Source organism: Antedon mediterranea, chromosome 2, assembly GCF_964355755.1.
Source record: "Antedon mediterranea chromosome 2, ecAntMedi1.1, whole genome shotgun sequence".
NCBI lineage: Eukaryota > Metazoa > Echinodermata > Crinoidea > Comatulida > Antedonidae > Antedon > Antedon mediterranea.
The window spans coordinates 36,253,122-36,274,967 of NC_092671.1; the positions used below are offsets into that span (position 1 = coordinate 36,253,122).

Sequence of the window (21,846 nt, forward strand, 5' to 3'; positions counted from 1 at the left end):
CAAATAACATTGATATAAACACTAGATTTCACTGACAACAGCAACATATAAAAATGCAAATTTCTTGCATATTATTTTTTTCGGAGAAACAGTAAATTTTGTATAAATAGTTCATCTAAAGGTAAAGGCTCTGAAATATATAAATACCTATTCCGCGACAAACGATTATAAATGACCTTACGTTATATTATTGGGGTCAAGTAGATATGAGAATTAGTGGGTAATTTTAAGAGGTATTAAAAAGTTGGATGTTACGATTATGTTAAGGAAACCCATTGAAATGAATACAGCTTTACTCTCACAGGTGAAAAGTTTAAACGCGAACAATAGTTTTCCTATTAAGGGGACACTTTTAACACTACGACCAATCCCTATTCAGTGGACACTCCTATTAAGGGGACACTTTTAACACTACGACCAATCCCTATTCAGTGGACACTCCTATTAAAGGGACACTTTTACCACTACGACCAATCCCTATTCAGTGGACACTCCTATTAAGGGGACACTTTTAACAATACGACCAATCCCTATTCAGTGGACACTCCTATTAAGGGGACACTTTTAACACTACAACCAATCCCTATTCAGGGGACACTCCTATTAAGGGGACACTTTTAACACTACGACCAATCCCTATTCAGGGGACACTCCTATTAAGGGGACACTCTTAACACTACGACCAATCTTTATTCAGTGGAAACATCGTTCAAGGGGACACTTCGTTGAGTCCAGTAATTTTGGATCTACTGGAGTACGGTACTGTACTGTTTGGAATGATGTTTGAGTGTGTGTTATTCATCTAATCTGTCATTTTTGTTTAGCATCCATTTTTTTTGTTATTCCTAAATACGTTTTAGTTTGTTGTGTATGTTTTTTTTTATCTTGCAAACTCATCATGGCCTGGCCTTGATCAGAGCTTTGATTTCTGTCCATGGCTGTACACGACCGATACACGACTGACAACTTTCAATTATGTATTCCAAAAATATTTAAAAACAATTGAAATACTACTTTACTATCTAAAAATAGATGAGCACCTGCACATTCGTATGGTTATTTTAGACGTGTATACCATGGGTATAATATGTTCGTCTTTTTAAAATAGTTCAACTTACTTTAAAGACGCTATGGACGAACATTGCGTAAACGAAGGTTTTTACTGTGTAAATATATCCTAATAATTAGCTTTTTTACTCCAAATAAGGTCTTTTAGCTTTACTCCAAATAAGGTCGTTTTAACGGTATACAAATATGACAATAGGCCTAATATTGTTATTGGCCAGACTTGACCTTAGCAATAAAATTAACTAAAGTGACAGAAATGAGTATTCACTTCTGTAACAAAAAAATAATATTTATTCACATATAAAAAGAGAAAAGAAACTCAAAAACCATTGTCTGACAGACAATTTAAGTATTTGTTGCTTTACATTACATTTTTTCCAGGTAAAATAACTATTATGTGACAATAAAATGATGACACATTCAAAAACATTTGAAATAAAAAATATTTTTCAATAAGCGAGCAGCGTTTTTTGTAAGAAATATTTCTTGTTTAATATCGTCTATCACAATATCAAATCGAAACACTAAATCGAAAGAGTGGTTTCAAATTACATAGGCATTATAATTATGATTTGTTTATAAGAATATTGACATGGATTTAGACGTGAACGTTGAAATTCAAAGTTTGAAGTATACTCGTGTTTTGATCGGATATATGACTAAGAGGATACACAGTCAAATGAAACTAAAAAAAAAAAGAATCTATGCGCATTCATCATCATCCCTATAGATCTAATTTAAAGTTCTGTTCATATAGGCCTGTATAGTAAAACACACCATATTTGGGCATGTTATTTTCATATCCGTGTCTTTTTAATTTTTCTATTTTTTCTATTTATACACACAATTGTAAATTGATGTGTAGGCCTTATAGGCCCATCGAGTGGTGAGTAATAGAGGAAACGCTACTCATCTTGACTGGGGAAGGAAACATCTGAAATATGACTGACCTCTTTAATAACTTAATTAAACGGAGGATTTCGCGTGGGTATTTTTGTTTTTGAACTTGCATCTGCTTTGCAGAAGATATAAGTTTTTGAAAATCATCATCAACGGTTTATTTTTAGAAATCACAAAACAGAAAAGAATCATTCAATTTTGAAAACGTTATTATAATATCGACAAAATAATTTATGATTATAAATAAAAGTGGCATTAACAAAATGTTGAGCGTATTCGATTGGAAAACTTTGAGTATAGGCCTAGTTGTTTTTCTTTTGTTAATTAGCGCAAACATTACTTTTCTGTTGAGCACAGAGGTTTCCCAATCGAATACTCAAATTGGCAACTTTAGAGCACTTTTGTAAATACTTTATTTTTCACTCTCATAACATAATAACATAATATAGAAATAAATATGACCAAAAAAACGTTAAATGCATTATCACTGATAATAACAACATTTTACTAAATGATTGTTAATCTACGTTGAAACACTCGTGAACAAAATACTGCGAATTCTAATTTTTTGTTTTAATCACATATTTTGGTGTTTTTCTTTCTTTTTTTCAGAAATAAATGTAACCGGCCTATACACTTTGTCTTCAATTCGGATCTGTCTATTTCAACATCATCAGAGAAATCGACATAAATTTATACGAATTGATATGAAATATGTTCATTGGTAACATGAGAAAATAGATTTTTATACAATTATAATGCGTTACAATGTGTTATAATGCGTTAAAATGTGTTATAATGCGTTACAATTGTGTACAATTTTTTTTGCAAGTTCCGACTACTGTATAAGATGCTAACATTTCATCTCCTTCAGATTGAACTGTACTTATTTTAACTCGATTTAATTATGTTAGCATAATCACACATTTTATTCCTTGCTTTCATTATGATATTCAATCATACTTACCAAAAATTGGTGTGAAAGAAAGGAAACAGTACACACATTTTTTAAACAATTTTTTTCTCTTTTTTTACAATTTTAAATTTCACCATTTTTAATTCTTTTTTTCATATAACATTGAAAGCAAGTAAATAAAATGTGTGATTATGAATTATGAGATGAAATGTTTATGAAAATGATTATGCTATCAAAATAGACATAATGGAAATTGATAACATAATTTTTATTTATTCAATTTCTGCCATATACATAACAAAGAAGACAAAACAATTATAAAAGGAGGCACGGAAGTGATTCATACATTCGTCTTACGAGTTTTAATGTATAGGCCAATTATTCCATATCATACATTTTAGTCATTGCCTGTTCCTATGTAACTTTCTCCCTCGGGTTTTCCTCTCTGCACAAGTCACAAATGCAAATATGTTTATGAATTCATAATGTTATTTTGAATAGTTATATCTTATATTGTTTGAAGTTTTGAACGGCGAAATCAAACGTTGATATAAATTTGCGGTACACCGCGTATATTAGTTCTGAAAAAAGTTTCGATATATATGTTTTGATCGTCCTCAACATATTGATCGAAACGTCAAAAAAACTCAACAAACGTATATCATCAATATTTTTATCTTGTTATCATCTAATTGGATTTTAATTAAACATCTTTCCAAATAATTCAGTGAAAATAACTTTTTTTACTACGGTATTAACTTAATTGACATTTTGAATTAATACAAAATTGTTTCATAAATTTGTATAAAGTAACATATTTATTAATAATAAAACATATTTTGATTTTATTGATATTAGTATGTTATTTCAATTTAAACAACATTTATTAACGTCCAAAAGACAAAAAGTAACAAAAAACAACAATGGCAGGAGATAATAAAGAAAAATAAAAAGCTAGCTTGTCTTGACAAGTTAGTGAAACAGTGTGGTGATGGTGAGATTCCGTTTTCGGACTTTTTTTTCTGTTGCCTTAGGCTATTTCGTGGTTTATTTTACATCAACATTTCCATGTGCTCACACTTAGAGACTATTTGTATTTTGCGCTATATAAATTTAAAACCATGAAAATGGATGAAGGCAGATTGCGTTAATGCAGCTAGAATTATTTGTTTATTATACCATGATTATACTATGATTGTACATTTTTTACATGGTTTTGAAATTAATAAAATTAGTTCTAAGCACTGTTTGATAAAGTGTTTCTTTTTGTTTTATATACACATTTAATCATAACATCAGTATACAATCCTAAATTCGCAATTAATTAACCATTTTTTTAAAGCCGGAATGTTTTTATAAAATGTGCTTTGTATATTATTTACTAATGAATTGTCCTTGGTACTATCTCGAGAACTAGAACTAAGTTCACGTGAAAACGAACATCATACAATGCCTATCGAAACAAAACTTGCAAAGTTTAATAGGACGTGAATAATAAATTGGAGGTTAAAATGTTTAAAGCTGTTAAAATGACAGTGGAAGAAAAAGATGAAAAATAGAGAGACACGTCAATTTGAAGGTTATTATAAAAAATATTCTATAAGGCAATCATAATGTTTTTTTGTCCCAGTTTTCAGGACAGGGTTAATTTAGCTAGTTCAACAATGTTAGAACAACAGGAAGGACATTGATATAGAAGTTGACCACGAATGAAAGCAATAACAACCAAATCATATTGTTCCAAATTTGGGCATGTGCAGTTATCGGCAATACATCTTTCTTCATACATCTTTAAAGCTCACATTTTTGTTTAATTCGATAACTCATACAGTATTTCAATTATCAGTACAATCCCTCATTTTGGACACTTTTTTTTCAGAACACACCTCTTATTAAGGCGACACTTTCCCGTAAAACGAACGAGGGGAAACCCCTATCTATGGAAACACCGCTATAAGGGGACGCTTGGGTACCACCAAAAGTGTCCCCATAATTGGTTCTATACTTTGCATTTAATATAGCCACGCCATTTAAGCAACGTATGTTAATATAATTAAAGATATATTGTCCCCCTAAAAAATATAATTTTTTTTTTGTTGAATATGCCATTTTAATGTCACATAATAGTTATTAACTTTGACCAAAAACTAGATGGGAAAAAAGTTTCTCTGAAAAAAATTGGAATTTAAAAAAAGTAGCAGCAGGTATATTTTTCTTTCATTTTTTCAGGGAAATTATTGTCTGTCGGATAATGGTTTTTGGTTAAAATTAACAGTTTCTTTTGTCTTTTTATAAGTGAGATAATTATTTTTGTTGATTTTTTTTGCTACAGAAATGAATAACTTTATTAAAACTGAAAAATGGCCTATTCAAAGTCTGATTTTATTAATTTTTATTTTTTAGGGTTCTTTGCGGGGACAATACATCTTTAAAGCGTTTATAATCCATTTAAGAAATCAATGTCAATGCCTTTAAAAACAGGCCTCACTGACCGGCCGGCGACCGGCCCTACTTGTCCTTGTATCAAAATAGATGGCGTTTCCGTTGGTTTTAACAAGATGTACTATAAGCGGTATCTTTGTGATAATCGCTAGTAATTATCACTGACCTGGATAAACGGAAAGACCATACTTTATTTAAACTTCTATCAAACAAAAGAGAAGAGGTAGAAAAAAAATACATCCTGCAACGTGTAATAGACAGAAGTGGAGTTGACAGCCTATCGTAGTTTCTCAGAGATAGGTTCAGTTACAAAACACAAAAACAAAACAAAAATTGCATATATAAATATATGATAAATCATGAATGATTCCACCGAACTTTCGAGTTAAAATAACGATAGTTATCTATTGGGATGCAGGAGTGATATTGTTTTGAACATCAACATGCAGTGTCCGTACAGTCCGTAAGCGTTAAAGATGTATTGTCCCCCTGAAAAAATCATTCTTAAGACATTTTTTTTTTAATAATATGCCATTTTAATGTCACATAAAATGTATCCACTTTGACCAAAAATGGGATCGAAAAAATGTATTTTTTACCTAAAAACCTGTAATTTAAAGCAAAAAAAGGTCAAATTGGCTGCCAGCCAATGAGTTTTTGGTTGAATTTAACCATTTATTTTGTCATTTTATAGGTGAAAACTTTAATTGGTTTTTTTACCGAAGTGATTAGCTTAATTAAATCTACAAAATAATCTCATCAAAGTATGATTTTAGTAATCTTCAATTTTTCATATTTTCGGGGGACAATACATCTTTATGTATATTTTATTTATTAAACTTTATCGCTGCACATAACATAAAGGCAGCGAAATGAAAAGAATGAACAGGTGACAAGCACCTCTATCCCAACTTAAAATACACATATTAACAAATAGAATATATAAAGGCACAATGTAAATATAAAAATAGCTAAAATAAATTACTTACTTTTAAATACAATACCGAATACAATTTCATTCATTTATTTCATTTACTCCACATTTATTTAGTCATCAATTACAGTACATCATAATTACAGTACAACTGAAAACAGGGATCCTGCATAAAAAAGCTGTAGCTTCGTTTTTGTTGTAGGACCCTTTTACATAAGAACAAGTATATAGAACTTAAATAAAACAAAGGTGTTGTTAATCAGCATATAGTGATAAAAAGTATTTTTTGACCTGTTTTTTTATACATTTATTTTGTTTCTTTAAAATAACCGGTTTATTACCGCCATTACAAGTGAATTCTTTCCACGATTTTGGTCCATATATGTGTATAAACTGTTGACTGCAAGTTAGTCTTGTGAAGGGAATTTCGAATTCAGTTTCTGTTCTGAGGTTATGAGTAGGCCTAATACTGTCACAGTAATTAAAAATTTGAGAAATAAAATAAATAAAATACGGTATGACGTTAAAACTTACACTTTTATATATGAATATGATGTATGTATATATGAATATGATGTATGTATATATGAATATGATGTAAATATATATGTGTACAGTCAATAGCCACCATATGTGATCTAGTATCACAAGGACCAGTACCAGTAGGCTTACTAGTATCATTTGTTTAAATTTAATCATTTTTATGGAGAGGAGTACTCTTTTCATCATTATAATATTATCATTTTCATTATCATCAGAGAAATCGACATAAATTTATACGAATTGATATAAAATATTTTCATTGGTAACATGAGAAAATAGATGTTTATACAATTATAATGCGTTACAATGTGTTATAATGCGTTACAATGTGTTATAATGCGTTACAATGTGTGTGTTTTTTTTCGTCACCGGTATGTGATTCATTGATGTACACGGATTCACGCTCAGCAATTTCCTTTTACTAATCTTTATAATGTTTTTTTTTTTTCATTTGATAAACGTTTTAGATTTAGATTTTTCAATTTGATTTATTATTTTAAACTGGAATTTAAAAAAACATTGTTGTTTTATTTTATTGGTGTCAGTCGACTGATTAATTGCGATCAAACACTTCTTACTAATTGATTAGCAAATCGATCAATTCTTGATTGAATACACAAATATTGATTAATCGATTGATCGATTAATTATAATCGATTAATTACAATCGATATAAATATAGAAATAATAATAATACACATTTTTGTTAAATAAGTTCATTTGGATCTGATAATATAATGTGATAAAAACGTCAAGTTCTCTGGAAATGTAAGTACCGATATCATCTTACAAACTTGACATTATAATTGGATCATATAAAAGTACTTTTTATCACATAATACACATTTTTCATAACCCATACATTATCTATTCATCACCATTAAGGCCCGTTTACACTAGAACGATAACGATCGGCAATAAATAGATAAACATACATTTTGCTTGCATAAAACAAAAGAAATTAGAACAGTTTTTGTTCTACAACTATAGGATAATCATTTATGCTGTCTTTTATAAAAAAAAATCGTTTTATTGTCACGATATCATATTGCTCTTACCGATCATGACGTCATTTGATTGGAAATGTGAAATATCATTTTCATCAAACGCAGCATAGATGGTTATTTTATAGTTCTAGAATGAAAACTTTTTAAATTTTTTTTTTTGTTTCCGGTATGAAAAATGCATATTTATCGTCGATCGTCATCGCCCTTGTGTAAATGGGCATTTAGTCTTCATTTACTGTTTCCATAATCGTTTGTCATAGTTCACATAATTATTACCCGTAATGCATTTCTGTAGTCGTATAAGGTCCAATTCATTAACTCATATATCGTATAATTTCATGCAACAATACCAACTTAATAAAAGAACTACATTACTTTTGTCTGTGTTTTTTTTTTTATTATTAACAGTCACTTAACAAACGTTCATTTTATAAACTTTTTAAAAATAAAACATTAGATCTGAATTCAAATGACCCGTTGCTTACAGTCCTCAAAAAGAGTCTTGGAATTTTATTCTTTTTAGGCTCTTGTTAAATTAGCCCCAATTCTACCCTTTCTATCCATGTTAGTTATCTTCGGATGGGTTTGTCGCAAATGATCATCACGTGATGCTTTTTGTTTTGTTTGAGGGCGTTGGTCACTGAGTGTTGTTGCGTTATTGGTGTTGATTTCTGGAGTTGTGTTCTATCTGTTCTAAAAGAGGGGTTGTAGTTCATCGCCAGCCGGCATTTCACAAACAAATCGCAGCTCACGATCACATGGCACCTCCCTCCACGTATGACCGAATTCGTTGGGAAATGTCCTTGCGCACGCTTCTACATTCGAGACAAAAAAGATAATTCAAAATATTAAATATCATGTATTATAAATAAATAAAAATATTATAAATAAATAATAATTATATAATACATCACGGTACTGTTTTACAAGCAAGTTTCATTATAAAAGTATGAAATAAACATTATAAATATATTTACCGCCTGGTTGGTTGTTTGCCCAATTTGTATAGCCGGGCCTATTTGACTGAGAATCAATTATATTCCCGGATTCCCACATCCAGAGATCTTGGTTTTGTGGGTCTTGCGTAAGGCCAAGCCATATTGGAAAAGTCGGTGGTTCCATCACATAGTCACTCAGTAGAAGATGCATGTAGTTGTCTTTCTGAAGACTTTCGATGCTTAGAAGTCTAGCAAGTTCGCCGTCGCACGAACCGTATCTTGAACAATACTCAGAAGCGGCTAACTTTGTTAAAGGCTTGTTGACATATTTGTAGCATTGTCCCCTGAATTGTACCCAAAAGGGAGGGCACCCAGCCGAAGCTGCCACGACAAGGCTGAACAATACAAGTATAGCTTTCATGATGAGTTAGTAAAGACCCACCGACTAAAAATTTCGCTTCGTGATACAGCTTGTTATACCAAGACTGGCGATCAAGCCATCATAATGCCAAAAACTTAGTTTTCTTCATTCAACTGTATGTGACGTCAGCGGAAGAGTGACCTCTGATTGTACCGTATCTCAGGCACTCGTTGACTCATACTTCAACTAAAGTTTTCAAGGATAGCGTACTGAGAAGTTTCAAACTTATTTTTCCGAATTATAATATTTTCACATAGTGTCTGTATTTGAAAGTTTATGAAGTCAAGGCCTTTGTATCTGTTCATGCCATTAGAGGCCCCATTTAACCTCACACTTTGTTAATACTTTAAAGTATCTGTTTTCCGTTGTTTCTAGCAAATAATATTTCCCAAAAGCAGTATAATCTACATTATTATATTTTAAAAACACTATATTCAATGTCGTTACTGTTTGTAAATAATATGTCTTAAATTATATAACACACTATTGCCAAATGCTAGACAAACATATACTACAGATTGAACGAAACAAAACACAATTTTGCACCACCCACTATGTAAAGTTGATGGATCTGTTGATATTTTTTTTTATTCACTTGCTTGTTTCCGTCACAAGGTTTTGTCTAATGTCAGTAATATCTAAATGTTGTCGTGTTATCTGTTGATTTTTGCTTGTATATATTATATTATATTTTATGACTTTCAACTCTGTTAATGGTGACGTTTGGTCTAAAAAAATAATAATAATAAAATTTCATTTTTTTTAAAAATTATAAATCATATTGTGCTTATAAATATATTTCAATTTCAGTGCATTTTAGGGCCTATAAGTATTAAATCTGCTAAGCATTTCAATATCAACCATTACTTTACAACGGAAATGTCTGTTTCTTTGTTTTAAATAATAATAAGTTTCATAGTTAACAATTTCTCATCATTACTTTTACCATCCTGAGTTACAACTCTGGACATTGGGATTGGAAGACAAGAGTGTTTGTAAATTAAAGATGTATTGTACCCCAATACTGAATAGGCCATTTTGCAGTTTCAAAAAAGTTATTCACTTATGTAGAAAAGAAAATTTAAAAAGTTATTATTTCATTTGTAAAAAGACAAAAGAAACTTAATTGTAACCAAAAATGATTGATGACAGACAATAGATATTTTTTGCTTTAGGCCTAAATTACATTTTTTTCAGATAAATCATTCATGGTGACCTCTCTGTGACCGACTTGTGAAATTAGTCTAAAAACACATTTTTCGCACACAAATTACGTCTTAACAAAACCAAACGGGATTTACAAGATAATATAATAGAAAATAAAAATAAATAAAAACTTAAAACCAAATTATTAAATTATCTCAATATTTATTTTTTTTAATAATTTTGATATTGAAAATGTGTGTAATTGGTCGCTTTCTTGTAGATGCTTTAATTGTAAAACGTAATTATTTCTTTATTTATTTATTTCTGTGCTCTGTATGTTCTGGGTTGACCAACTAGCATAGGTGTTTAGCACCTGTTTGGTCTTTCCTTGCCCCATTTTGTAATTGTTTTGTCTTCTTTGTATTGTATATGGCAGAAAATTGAATAAATAAATAAATATATAATTCGGGGTTTGGTCATGTGGTTTAGGAGGAGATATGGTAACACATTTTGGGCTATAGTGCTATTATGATTATTATGAAAAACAACTGCCTATATATAAAACACTTTAAAGCTCTGTCTACACTATCAAACTAATTTGAAAGTGTGATGTGCCTAAATATGGTAGTGATATGCTCAGATATGGTAGTGGTATATAAATGGGCACATCAAATTTTTGGTCACATAAAGTTTGATAGTGTGGACAGAGCTTAAAGAAAAAGAATATCATTGTTGTCATGTTTACTTCGTTTTGCTGTAGGTCTTATAAAGTGAGATAAAATAAGCCTTTTTTAAACAGAGGGCAAGGTAGCTGAATACAATTTAAAACGGTAAATTCATGATTTTGTGAAAATTCGTGTTTACTAAAAGATTAGCTTGTTTTACAAACAAGGTGTTTGCTTGTACTAACCTTGTGAAATTTCTCAACTGTTGACCATAGGGCTACAATGTGTTTGATGTATAGATTAAGATTATATTTTAAATTATGCATGTTTGTCTAACACCTTGATGATAATCAATCTTCTCTCGAACATTAACCTATCCCAGCAAGGTGTTTTTGTTTTTTCGGCTACTCACTCCATTCTCCTATGTCATCATAAGCGTGGTTCCCACTAGAACGCAACGCAGCGACGTATCGACGCAAAGTACTGTATTGCGTAATCACAAGTGGAAACCGACGACGCAATAGTGCTGCAAACATTGTAGGTTTGATTTCACGAAGGCGGGGGCAAACACAATGATTGGAATGGCATATTCTTACGTTGCGTAGATTGCGTTACGCTGCGTCGCTAGTGGAAACCACGCTTTAATGAACGACCGTGTGTAATCTCAGCAGGGTCTAGACTTAAAGCTCAGGTACAGGCATGAATTTTAAATGTAATATCTGGTTAATTGTACATAAATAAAAAATTTGTAACACAAATCAAGACGAAAAAACATGAATTTCCCTTAATATGGTCAAATACAAAATTTGGCAAAATACTGCCATAAAAATCAGGAAGACTTTTTTTCAGTAGTTAAGTAGTTTAACCTAATGTAATAACATGTCTGGTCACTCCCTAGAAGGTGAAAAAAGATGGTGGATATACGGTGGATAATTGTTGCTATAGCATGAAAATAAAAATCTAAAGTAGAATAAAAATACCAGAAATGTAAAATTCAAGTTATATTACCTATATTTATTCATATGATAACATTTTTTACCACACCGTTTAGTTTTCATAGCTTTTTAAAATGTCTCTCTATTTACAGAATTTGTGTACAAAAGAATAGAGATTTTACTGTGTAATTTGAACTATCCCCCCACTGATAAGAAAGTGCTTATTTTCAACAAGCTCGTGTAAACACAAATAAAATCCCAAAAATTATGAAATATAGGGGAAATTATAGATCGATAATTATTGGAATGTATGATCAATAGAAATTTGTTGCCCGCACCTGGCCTTTAAGTTAGCTTCTGCTGTTACATAGATCCTTGCGTTACGTTCTAGTGGGAACCAAGCTTTACATTGCGTCGCTAGTGGATACCAAGCTTAATGCGTGGTTCCCACTAGCGACGCAACGTAACGCAATCTACGCAACGTAAGAAAATGCCCTTCCGATAATTGTGTTTGCCCCCGCCTGCGTGAAATCAAACATGCGATTTTTGCAGAACTATTGCGTCGTCGGTTCCCACTTGTGATTACGCAATACAGCACCTTGCGTCGATACGTCGCTGCGTTACGTTGCGTTGCGTTCTAGTGGGAACCACGCTTAAAACTTGGTTCCCACTAGAACGTAACGCAAGGACGTAAACGCAACGCAAGCGTTTTAACCAATGACAAGCGAAGTTATAGACAGTTAGCAATCGCAAGCGAATAAGCCATCGCTTGTGATTGGTCAATTTACTTGCGTTGCGTTACGTCCTTGTGTTGCGTCGCTAGTGGGAACCCCGCTTTAGGGGAACCACGCTTTATTTATCTATAATTGTATAGACGTTTGGTGGATCCAGGTACGTTATAGTTTATAATATATTAACAAGGCCATATACATGGCTGCAGTCGCGTGCTCAAGTTAGTGTTTACTGACCAACCGACCGACCGACATAGTGAACTGTAATGACAATATATGAGTTGGGTGTTAAGCGTGGTTCCCACTAGCGACGCAACACAAGGACGTAACACAACGCAAGTGAATTGACTAATCACAAGTGATGGCTTATTCGCTTGTGATTGCTAACTGTCTATAACTTCGCTTGTCATTGGTTAAAACGCTTGCGTTGCGTGTACGTCCTTGCGTTACGTTCTAGTGGGAACCAAGCTTTACGTTGCCTTACGTCCTTGCGTTACGTTCTAGTGGGAACCAAGCTTTAGATTACGATATGTTTACAAGTGTCTTTCAGTCAAGATTTTTTCCAAAAGAGGATAGATTCAATTTATTTCATGTTCATACTGTCTTCATTTGAATGATCCGAATATAGCACATCATTTCATCAACAAGTAACAAAACATTTGATTATAATTATTTCCATTTAAATGTATGATTTTAATAATAATAATAATAATAATAATAAATAATATATTTATACAGGATAAAACAATCAGATAACAGTGTATCTGTTTTACATTGTGGTCCTGTCTTAATCAAAATATACAAAAGAGAAACTTAATTAAATATAATACAGTCATGTTTATGAAAAGAAATGAGATTTGTATCTAGCCTTAAAGGACGTAATTGTTGGTGCCGATTTAATATTAATTGGTAAACTGTTCCATATTTTTGCGCCTGCAACTTTAAAGGACGAATTCATTTTACTAAGGGTGTGTAACTAAGGGTGTGTAACTAAGGGTGTGTAACTAAGGGTGTGTTTACTAATAGTATTACCAGAGTACCATTGTCTCAATCTATGTTTATTAATATAATGTTCATTATGGTAATGTAATCGTTGTATGTTGTACTACACTTTGCTATACGTACTTATTATTTGTAATTTCGTAATGATCAATCTTGTACTTGAAATTTGTGACGTCATAGTCTTGAACGCGTCTAACTGCAAATGACCGGAGAACCGTTTTCGTCTTTAACTCTTAAACAATCATCATCATCATCACATTATTAATATCAAAAACAAAAAAATTAAATGAAATAAACAACCATTGTATTTTCGAATTTTCTTTTTATTCAAAAATTCTATTCTATAACATTTAACGATTACAAAACATTAGCACCGTTGAAAACCTGAGCCTATAATTTCGCGTTACTTTGTTGACGCATTGTTGCGTTACTGTGTTGACGCATTGTTGCGTTACTGTGTTGACGCATTGTTGCGTTACTGTATTGACGTATTGACTCGAAAGGGGAACGAATGAGTTTTTTGTCTCATTTTCTTTTCCTCTCCTTCTTTTTGTTACTATCCTTTTCTGGAGAAGTGCATCAAGTGCGCCAGTAAATAATCAGTACAAATTGTTGTGACCAATGGGTTTATTAGTTACTAATCTAAAAATTAATTTACAATCGTGAGGATTTTCTGTTGTTCTTTCGTCCAGTGACGGCGTTGCCGGGTGTCTACTGTATGGCAACTGGACGTCGGCGTGGTCCTACTGGTCGTCGATCTCCACTTGGCATTTCACACAAAATACCGGCGCGTATGTTGCAAGCGGTTGGCTTCCAGATTAAACCTACTGTATTTTGTAGCGCGGTATAAACACATTGTCCTAAAGAACGAAAACAATTTGTGTTATATAACATAGGTTATAATAAATAGGTTTTTAAAATCGCCGTTGCTAAAGATACGGTACCGTATCCATGCTTTTAAAAACTAAAGATACGGTAATTATAGAGGGCGCTTCCGTTTGCTAAAAGTACGGTAAAATTGCATTCCTAAAACTCGTACCTAAATATAAAACTCCTTCCTAAATATTAAACTCCTTCCTAAATATTAAAAACCTAACCCTCTAAATAATCTCTCTTAAATTAAAAACTAAAAAAAAAAAAAAAAAAAAAGACGTCAAGAAGAGTATCGAACCCCCAAACCCCTTAAGCCAAAGCCTCATCACATGCCCACTAGGCTACACAGCTGGCTTGCAAAAACCAATGCAATAACCTATTTGATTAACATCCACATTACATAGCGCCCTCTATAATTACCGTACCTTTAGTTTTTAAAAGTATGGATACGGTACCGTATCTTTAGACATAACGTTTTAAAATACTTTGACTTTTATTTACATTCACTACTAATGTCTTTGAATTTATATTCATCACTTACCGGTACCAATTGAGGGCAGGACTGTTGAAGATACTCCAAAATTAGTATATGGTGGTACGGGTGGTACGGGTGTTACTCCTGCTCCGGGCTGTTGTCCGGCGTTTCCGATCTTTGTTCCGTCACCCCACATCCACCAAGCATTGTTTGCGCCAGTGGTGGGGTCCCTGACCTGTTGAAGTCTCAGGTTAAGCCAGAATGATGGTGGTTGCCGTTGTTGTTCTGATACAAACATGTTCATGTATTTTTGAAGGAGAATCGTTTCTCGGTGAGATTCGATCTGAACGACTTGAGCCATCTCGCCATCACAGTTACCATAGTCCATACAAAAATTGATAGCTTGATCAATGGTGGCTGGTGTCCTAAAATATCTATAACATGATCTTCCTCCTGATGTCCATAGTGGTGGGCAGGTTGCCGCCGCAACAGCGATCAGAGCGAAAAGCGTTACAAACGACTTCATGATGGAAATTGAAAGGAGTTGTCAAAACTTTAGTGCTAACAACCAACCGAATGAACCAACTTTTTCGTTCGTTCTTAAATGATGAACAAGTACAGTCGGAAAGCCGAGTTGGTGACGCATCACTGATTTCATTCATTGTGAGGGCGCGCTTTTATTAGTACAATTTAAAAATGGTATAATTTTGCATATTGTGTAATCACTAAACGTATTTCAATAGTTAAACTACAAGTTTAAATAATGTTTTTTTTTTTAGCTTAATGTTTTTTGTCTTTTGTTCTCTACCTTTTGTTTTCCATTCTTTCTCTTTATAGTCGAGCGCATAGAGACATCGTTTATTTGCGCTATATATATATATATATCTACCTATTATATATTATTATTATTAAATTATGTCACCCGGCACACATTAGATATAAAGGAAACGATCTCACCATATACGGTCATATCCTCGTCTACTAATGTTTATTAAACAGCTATAAAAAAGACGTATTTATGGAAAATTCCCGCGCGAAACATTGACGCTTTTGTGGAGAGGTCGTTTAAAATGAATGACGTCATGAAGAGTCCGCAATAACGGTCAAAATCCGCAACGCGGCTCTGCGACTGTCTCAATCTATGCTTATTAATGCAATGTTCATTATGGTAATGTAATTATTGAGAACCATGTATGTTGTACTACACTCTGCCACACATACTTATTATTTGTAACCCGTGATTTCGTAATGATCAATCTTGTACTTGAAATATGTGACGTCATAATCATCATCATCATCATCATCATCATCACATTATCATTATCAAAAACAAGAAAATAAAGTGAAAAACAACCATTGTACTTTCGAATTTTTTATTCAAAAATTCTATAATTGATTTAGAAAACATTTAACAACGATTACAAAACATTAGCACCGTTGAAAACCCGAGCCTAGTGTTGACGCATTCTTGCGTTACTGTGTTGACGCATTCTTGCGTTACTGTGTTGACGTACTGACTCGAAAGGGGAACGAATGAGTTTTTTGTCTCATTTGATTTTTCTCTCCTTTTTTTTGTTACTATCCTTTTCTGGAGAAGTGCATCAATTTGGAATTTTTTCTTACTTCATTTCGAAGTGCAAGTTGGTGTTGTGTCCAAGGGGTTTATTAGTTATTATTCTAGAAATTAAACAACTCCAGGACGTCGTGGTGGTGGTCCTACTGGTCCTACTGGTCGAGCTCCACTTGGCATTTCACAGATAAACGCCTGGATGTTTTGCTTGGCGGCACAGGTGGTTGGGCTCCAGATATAATTGCCTAATTGGTTGTTTTGTGTGTGTATAACACATGATCCTAAAAAACAAAAACATATTGTTACATTACACAGGTTGTAATATATTGGTTTTTAAAATACTTTAATGGTCTTTGACATTTATTTACATTCATCACTATGTCTTTGAATTAACATTCATCACTTACCACCACCACCTGAGGGCAGGATTTGTGTTCTGAAATTACTATATGGTGGTACTGTATTCCTGTTCCGGACTGTTGTCCGGCGTTTTTTTTAATACTTTAATGTCTTTTAATTTTATTCATTACTTACCGGGATTCGCTTGGGGTAGGCGTGGTGTTGCAAAATTACTATATGGCGTTACTAGTGGTGCGGGTGTTATTCCGAATCCGGGAAGTTGTCCTTGCTGTCCGAGCTGTTTTCCGTCACCCCATACCCACCAATTAGCGCTTGAGCCAGTGTTGGGGTTCATGACCGGTTGAAGTCTCAGGTTAATCCAGAATGATGGCAATTGCCGTTGTCCTTCTGCTGCAAACATGCTTAGGTATTTTTGAAGGAAAATCGATTCTTGGAGAGATTCGATCTGAACGATTCGAGCCATATCGCCATTACAGTTACCATGATCCATACAAACACCGGAAGCGTCATCAAAGGAGGCTACTCCCCTAAAATATCTATAACATGATCTTCCTCCTGATGTCCATAGTGGTGGGCAGTTTGCCGCCGCAACAGCGATCAGAGCGAAAAGCGTTACAAACGACTTCATGATGGAAATTGAAACGAGTTGTCAAACAGAAGACTTTAGTGCTAACAAACAACCAACCAACTGAATCAACTTTTTAGTCCGCAAATGTTCTTAAATGAAGTAAGTAGGTGGAGCTACGGCAAAACGTGTTACTTCCCATGTCACTGCGAATACACAAGCGCGCGAAGTACGCAGAGGCCTTGATCCAATAAGAACAAGCGATTTAAAGTGATTCATTCTAGGTAAGTGACGTGTAAACAGTTTCTGCGGATGTTTAAAGTATCGATCATAGGAAATAGCTAATCATATCTTTTTAGAAAGTGAATAATAAGACCAAAGCTTGAGTTTTTCAATAATTTCAACAAAGATGGAGTATTATTACTATACATTTGGGACACCCCTATTCAAGGGGACACTAAGGTCGAAGGTGTCCCTATAATAATATGTTTTACTGTATTGTTTTATATCTATTAAATTGGTTTCTATATGAAACATGAACAACAGGTTGGAGTATGATTATAATTGGTAGTATACTATCGTTTTATTTATTTGTTGACATAATATAATTGTTTATGTTTTTCTTCCCGGCGCACACGTGTACAAAATGCAAAATAACTAAAAAATATAACAACATTATGGTAAATGGGAAGACATACGTTATCAGGGAAAGAATTAGAATGTCAATATGGATAGTCTTGTGTGACTTTCTGTCATTGTTATCCTTTAAACTTTTTCGGAATTTTTTTCGTTTTTAATTATTAAATTAATGTCTACTTAAATAATCATTTACTAAGAGTAGTATCAGTTTAACATATTCTATGTATAAATATACATAACAATTAATGATAAAGGGGAAAATATCTACATATCCAGGAAAGAAATGTTTTCTCAATGTTGTAGAGAAAAAAAAATAGACCGCAAAAAACAGGTACCAAAAAATCTTAACTTATATGAAGAATAATCAGTCAAATGTCTTTCTATAGGTGGCGGTAGTCATTAATAGTTTTCCGAGTTCAATATCAGAACTTTTGTTGTTTTAACAATTTAACGATTTAACAAGCACGAATGTGCAATACTCGGGGTACAGCGAAAGAAGCTGTATACAGACGTATACAGTTAGAAAGTAAAGAAAATAGGTTTCGCCAGGGCTCGAACCGGGACCTTCTGCGTGTTAAGCAGACTTGACAACCACTACACTACGAAACCTCTTACATTAAAAATGTGGGTTACAGAAAGTTTTTTAATCCATTTAAATTACAAATAAATGGTAATAAGCACAAAGCAAAATAAACATGTGTAAAAGTGATAATTACCGATTACACAAAATAAGTATTTTAAAAAATAATAAAAATAAGATATACTCTGTATAATTATCATATTGCGTATACAGTACTTTTCACCATAAATTAAAAAAAAAAGGTTTCGTCCGGGCTCGAACCAGGTACCTTCTGCGTGTTAAGCAAACGTGATAACCACTACGCCAAGAATCCGCATATAACCATATAACTACATAACGCTGTGGTGTGTGTCACACATTGTGGCTTCTTAATTAAACAAATTAATTAACAAAAAATTAAAAATCCGGCTCTATAGCTTTGAGGAAATGTCCCTGTAGTATGTTCATGCCAAATCCCAGCTCAATACTATAACGAATAAGGGAGGAGTAGTACTTTAAAAATCGCACTTTTTACTCAATAGTGTCCAGACGGAGGAAGCGAAGGAGAAAATGAGTAAGTACTAGACTCGGGTACCCCCCGAGTAAAAATCGTTTCTACAGGTGGCGCTAGTCAATAAGAATGCTTAGATGAGGACCGTAGACTCAAATATTAATATCAAATCCTAATTATTTTTGACAAAAAAAAAGTGGGGGAGGGAAGACGATACAAACACGAAAACGATAAAAAGATTACCAAAAAAGGGGAGAAATAGACCAAAAATGATGACAAAAAATATTAATATAATTAATATAACAATATGTATCTACAGTATATATCAATTTACGTAAGGGCAAAATCCGGTAAATCGCGCGTTACTTCTAGAATGTTTACTCGGTGGTATATAAAAATGGTTCGTACTTTCGGTGCTGATTTTAACCAATTCCAATATCTCAGTCTCTCTCAGTATAATTATTTGGTTTAACACAAGTAGGTAAATTTATTGGTCCTTAGGGGATAAACTTAACACCTTTAGATATAGAATTGCAATTTTGATAATACTGTAAATACGTATTACACATTTAAATGTCCATGATTATTTTTTCGCACCAATGTGAACTTTTGCGAGGTGACGCTTGAGATTGGTCAACTCATGTTCGTGATTGCGTCGGCGTCTAAAAGTGGGCACCAATATTTAGAGAGGGGAGAGATGGGGGAGGGGTGATTAGGGGGGGGGGAGGAGCAGGTAAATATAATTGCTGCACAACACATCGTTTAATTCTATTCATTAAGCCACAAATTACTTCTAACCAATAATTCGCATTATAGTGTCTTTACACTGGCAGTGAGCGTGACCATGGATTCTATTTACAGAAGATAACGATACACCATACTGTGTCTGATTGATTGTTTCGTTCGTGCATAGTATTGTAAAGAGCCGTGGACGTGATGACCTTGTGTCTCTCAGTCTACTCTTAAATGTCGATCATAATACAGAAAACAATAGACATAATAATAACGGGGTTATATATTGACTGATAATGTACTGTATCTAATAGATATTGTCCTCCAAAAACATGAAAAATGAAGATTAATTAAATCAGACTTTGAATAGGTAGTATTTTGTAGGTTGATAAATTAATTTCTTTCGTTTAAAAAAACAAAATGTTTTCACTTTTATAAAATAAAAACATAAATTTAACCAAAAACCCACTGGCTTTGTTTTTCCATCCAATTTTTGGTCAAAGTGAATAACTATTATGTGACATTAAAATGGCATATTAAAAAAAATTAAGAATTATTTTTTCAGGTAGACAATACATCTTTAAAGCTAACTCTAGTGACACCGGACCAAAACATACCATCGTAAAATGCTAGTGGTCTAATGATAGTGTGATGTTCCCAAATATGGCAGTGATATGCCCAAATATGGTAGTGATATGCCCAAACATGGTAGTGATATGACATCATCATGTCCATATATAGCCACATTTTTTGTCACAACAGTTTTATAGTGTAGACAGAGCTTATACACACCTGGTATGTTGAATAAAAACACAAAATGCTAGAATAGGAAAGACTAGAATAAGGAGGAGTTCAGAAAACATTCGACGTCCGACAAAACAATTTAACGACATTTAATATCAACAACGTTAATAATTAATTGTTGGTTCATCAGTTCAAGTCTTAATTTATTCCATCTATGCATAATAATAATAATCATTGCATTATCACCATGCGAGGTATATACATCGTCCAATGGAAAGAATATAAAAAAGTCGTTGGCCAGTAACAAATACGGGAATTCGCGAAGAACAATAGGCCTACAAGTTCCCATAATAGAAGAACTGCGGGTGTTAAATACACCATTGAATCAAACTAGTTGTCTTTATTACGCACTCCATTATAATACAAGACACGATACCATTTAGTATCATTAAGACTCGATTGAATTCATTCAGAGTCGACATGAACAGGACACAGAAACGACGAAATTCGTTAGCGATTCCAGTACCGTCGTCGCCACGTGAATTCGGAGTCGGCGGTAAGAACGGAACACAGGAACGACGAAATTCGTTAACGATTCCAGTAACGTCGCCACGTGAAATCAGAGTCGGTGGTAAGAACGGAACACAGAAACGACGGAATTCGTTAGCGATTCCAGTAACGTCGCCACGTGAAATCGGAGTCGGTGGTAAGAACGGAACACAGAAACGACGGAATTCGTTAGCGATTCCAGTAACGTCGCCACGTGAAATCGGAGTCGGTGGTAAGAACGGAACACAGGAACTACGAAATTCGTTAACGATTCCAGTACCGTCGTCACGCGAATTCGGAGTCGGCGGTAAGAACGGAACACAGAAACGACGAAATTCGTTAGCGATCCCAGTAACGTCGCCACGTCCTTCTTCTATAGAAGCTCGTAGAAAATCAGCGGACAGTGGTTTGTTGCCCAGGCCTACATCTAGCTCTGACGATCAACCTGTACTTCAAGTTCCGAACAGCTTCAACAGCAGGCGGAGGTCTTCCATATCGCATAACATCGAGAGGTTAACAAATGCTAGAGATGCAAGGACCGCTGCCATTGAAAATCTCGTGGTTACAAATAAAAAAAAACAAGATAAAGCAATGGAAAAAAAATACACCCAGAAGGTAAGA

General features: G+C 33.4%; 3 protein-coding genes across 3 annotated transcripts; all 3 read right to left on the bottom strand.

Moving 5' to 3' along the window:
- Window positions 1–8,318: 8,318 nt before the first annotated feature.
- LOC140039873 (C-type lectin domain family 19 member A-like) lies at window positions 8,319–9,261 on the bottom strand. Its single transcript, XM_072085456.1, has 2 exons — window positions 8,788–9,261; window positions 8,319–8,625 (listed from the first exon to the last, which is right to left on the bottom strand). The coding sequence occupies exons 1-2, from the start codon at window positions 9,167–9,169 to the stop codon at window positions 8,504–8,506; spliced, it is 504 nt and encodes a 167-aa protein (XP_071941557.1). The 5' UTR covers window positions 9,170–9,261; the 3' UTR covers window positions 8,319–8,503.
- A 4,689-nt stretch (window positions 9,262–13,950) lies between these two features.
- Window positions 13,951–15,617, bottom strand: LOC140039874 (uncharacterized). The gene is made up of 2 exons (XM_072085457.1): window positions 15,063–15,617; window positions 13,951–14,508 (listed from the first exon to the last, which is right to left on the bottom strand). The coding sequence occupies exons 1-2, from the start codon at window positions 15,520–15,522 to the stop codon at window positions 14,360–14,362; spliced, it is 609 nt and encodes a 202-aa protein (XP_071941558.1). The 5' UTR covers window positions 15,523–15,617; the 3' UTR covers window positions 13,951–14,359.
- Window positions 15,618–16,352: 735 nt separating this feature from the next.
- Window positions 16,353–17,628, bottom strand: LOC140039875 (uncharacterized). Its single transcript, XM_072085458.1, has 2 exons — window positions 17,101–17,628; window positions 16,353–16,847 (listed from the first exon to the last, which is right to left on the bottom strand). The coding sequence occupies exons 1-2, from the start codon at window positions 17,552–17,554 to the stop codon at window positions 16,681–16,683; spliced, it is 621 nt and encodes a 206-aa protein (XP_071941559.1). The 5' UTR covers window positions 17,555–17,628; the 3' UTR covers window positions 16,353–16,680.
- Window positions 17,629–21,846: the final 4,218 nt, after the last annotated feature.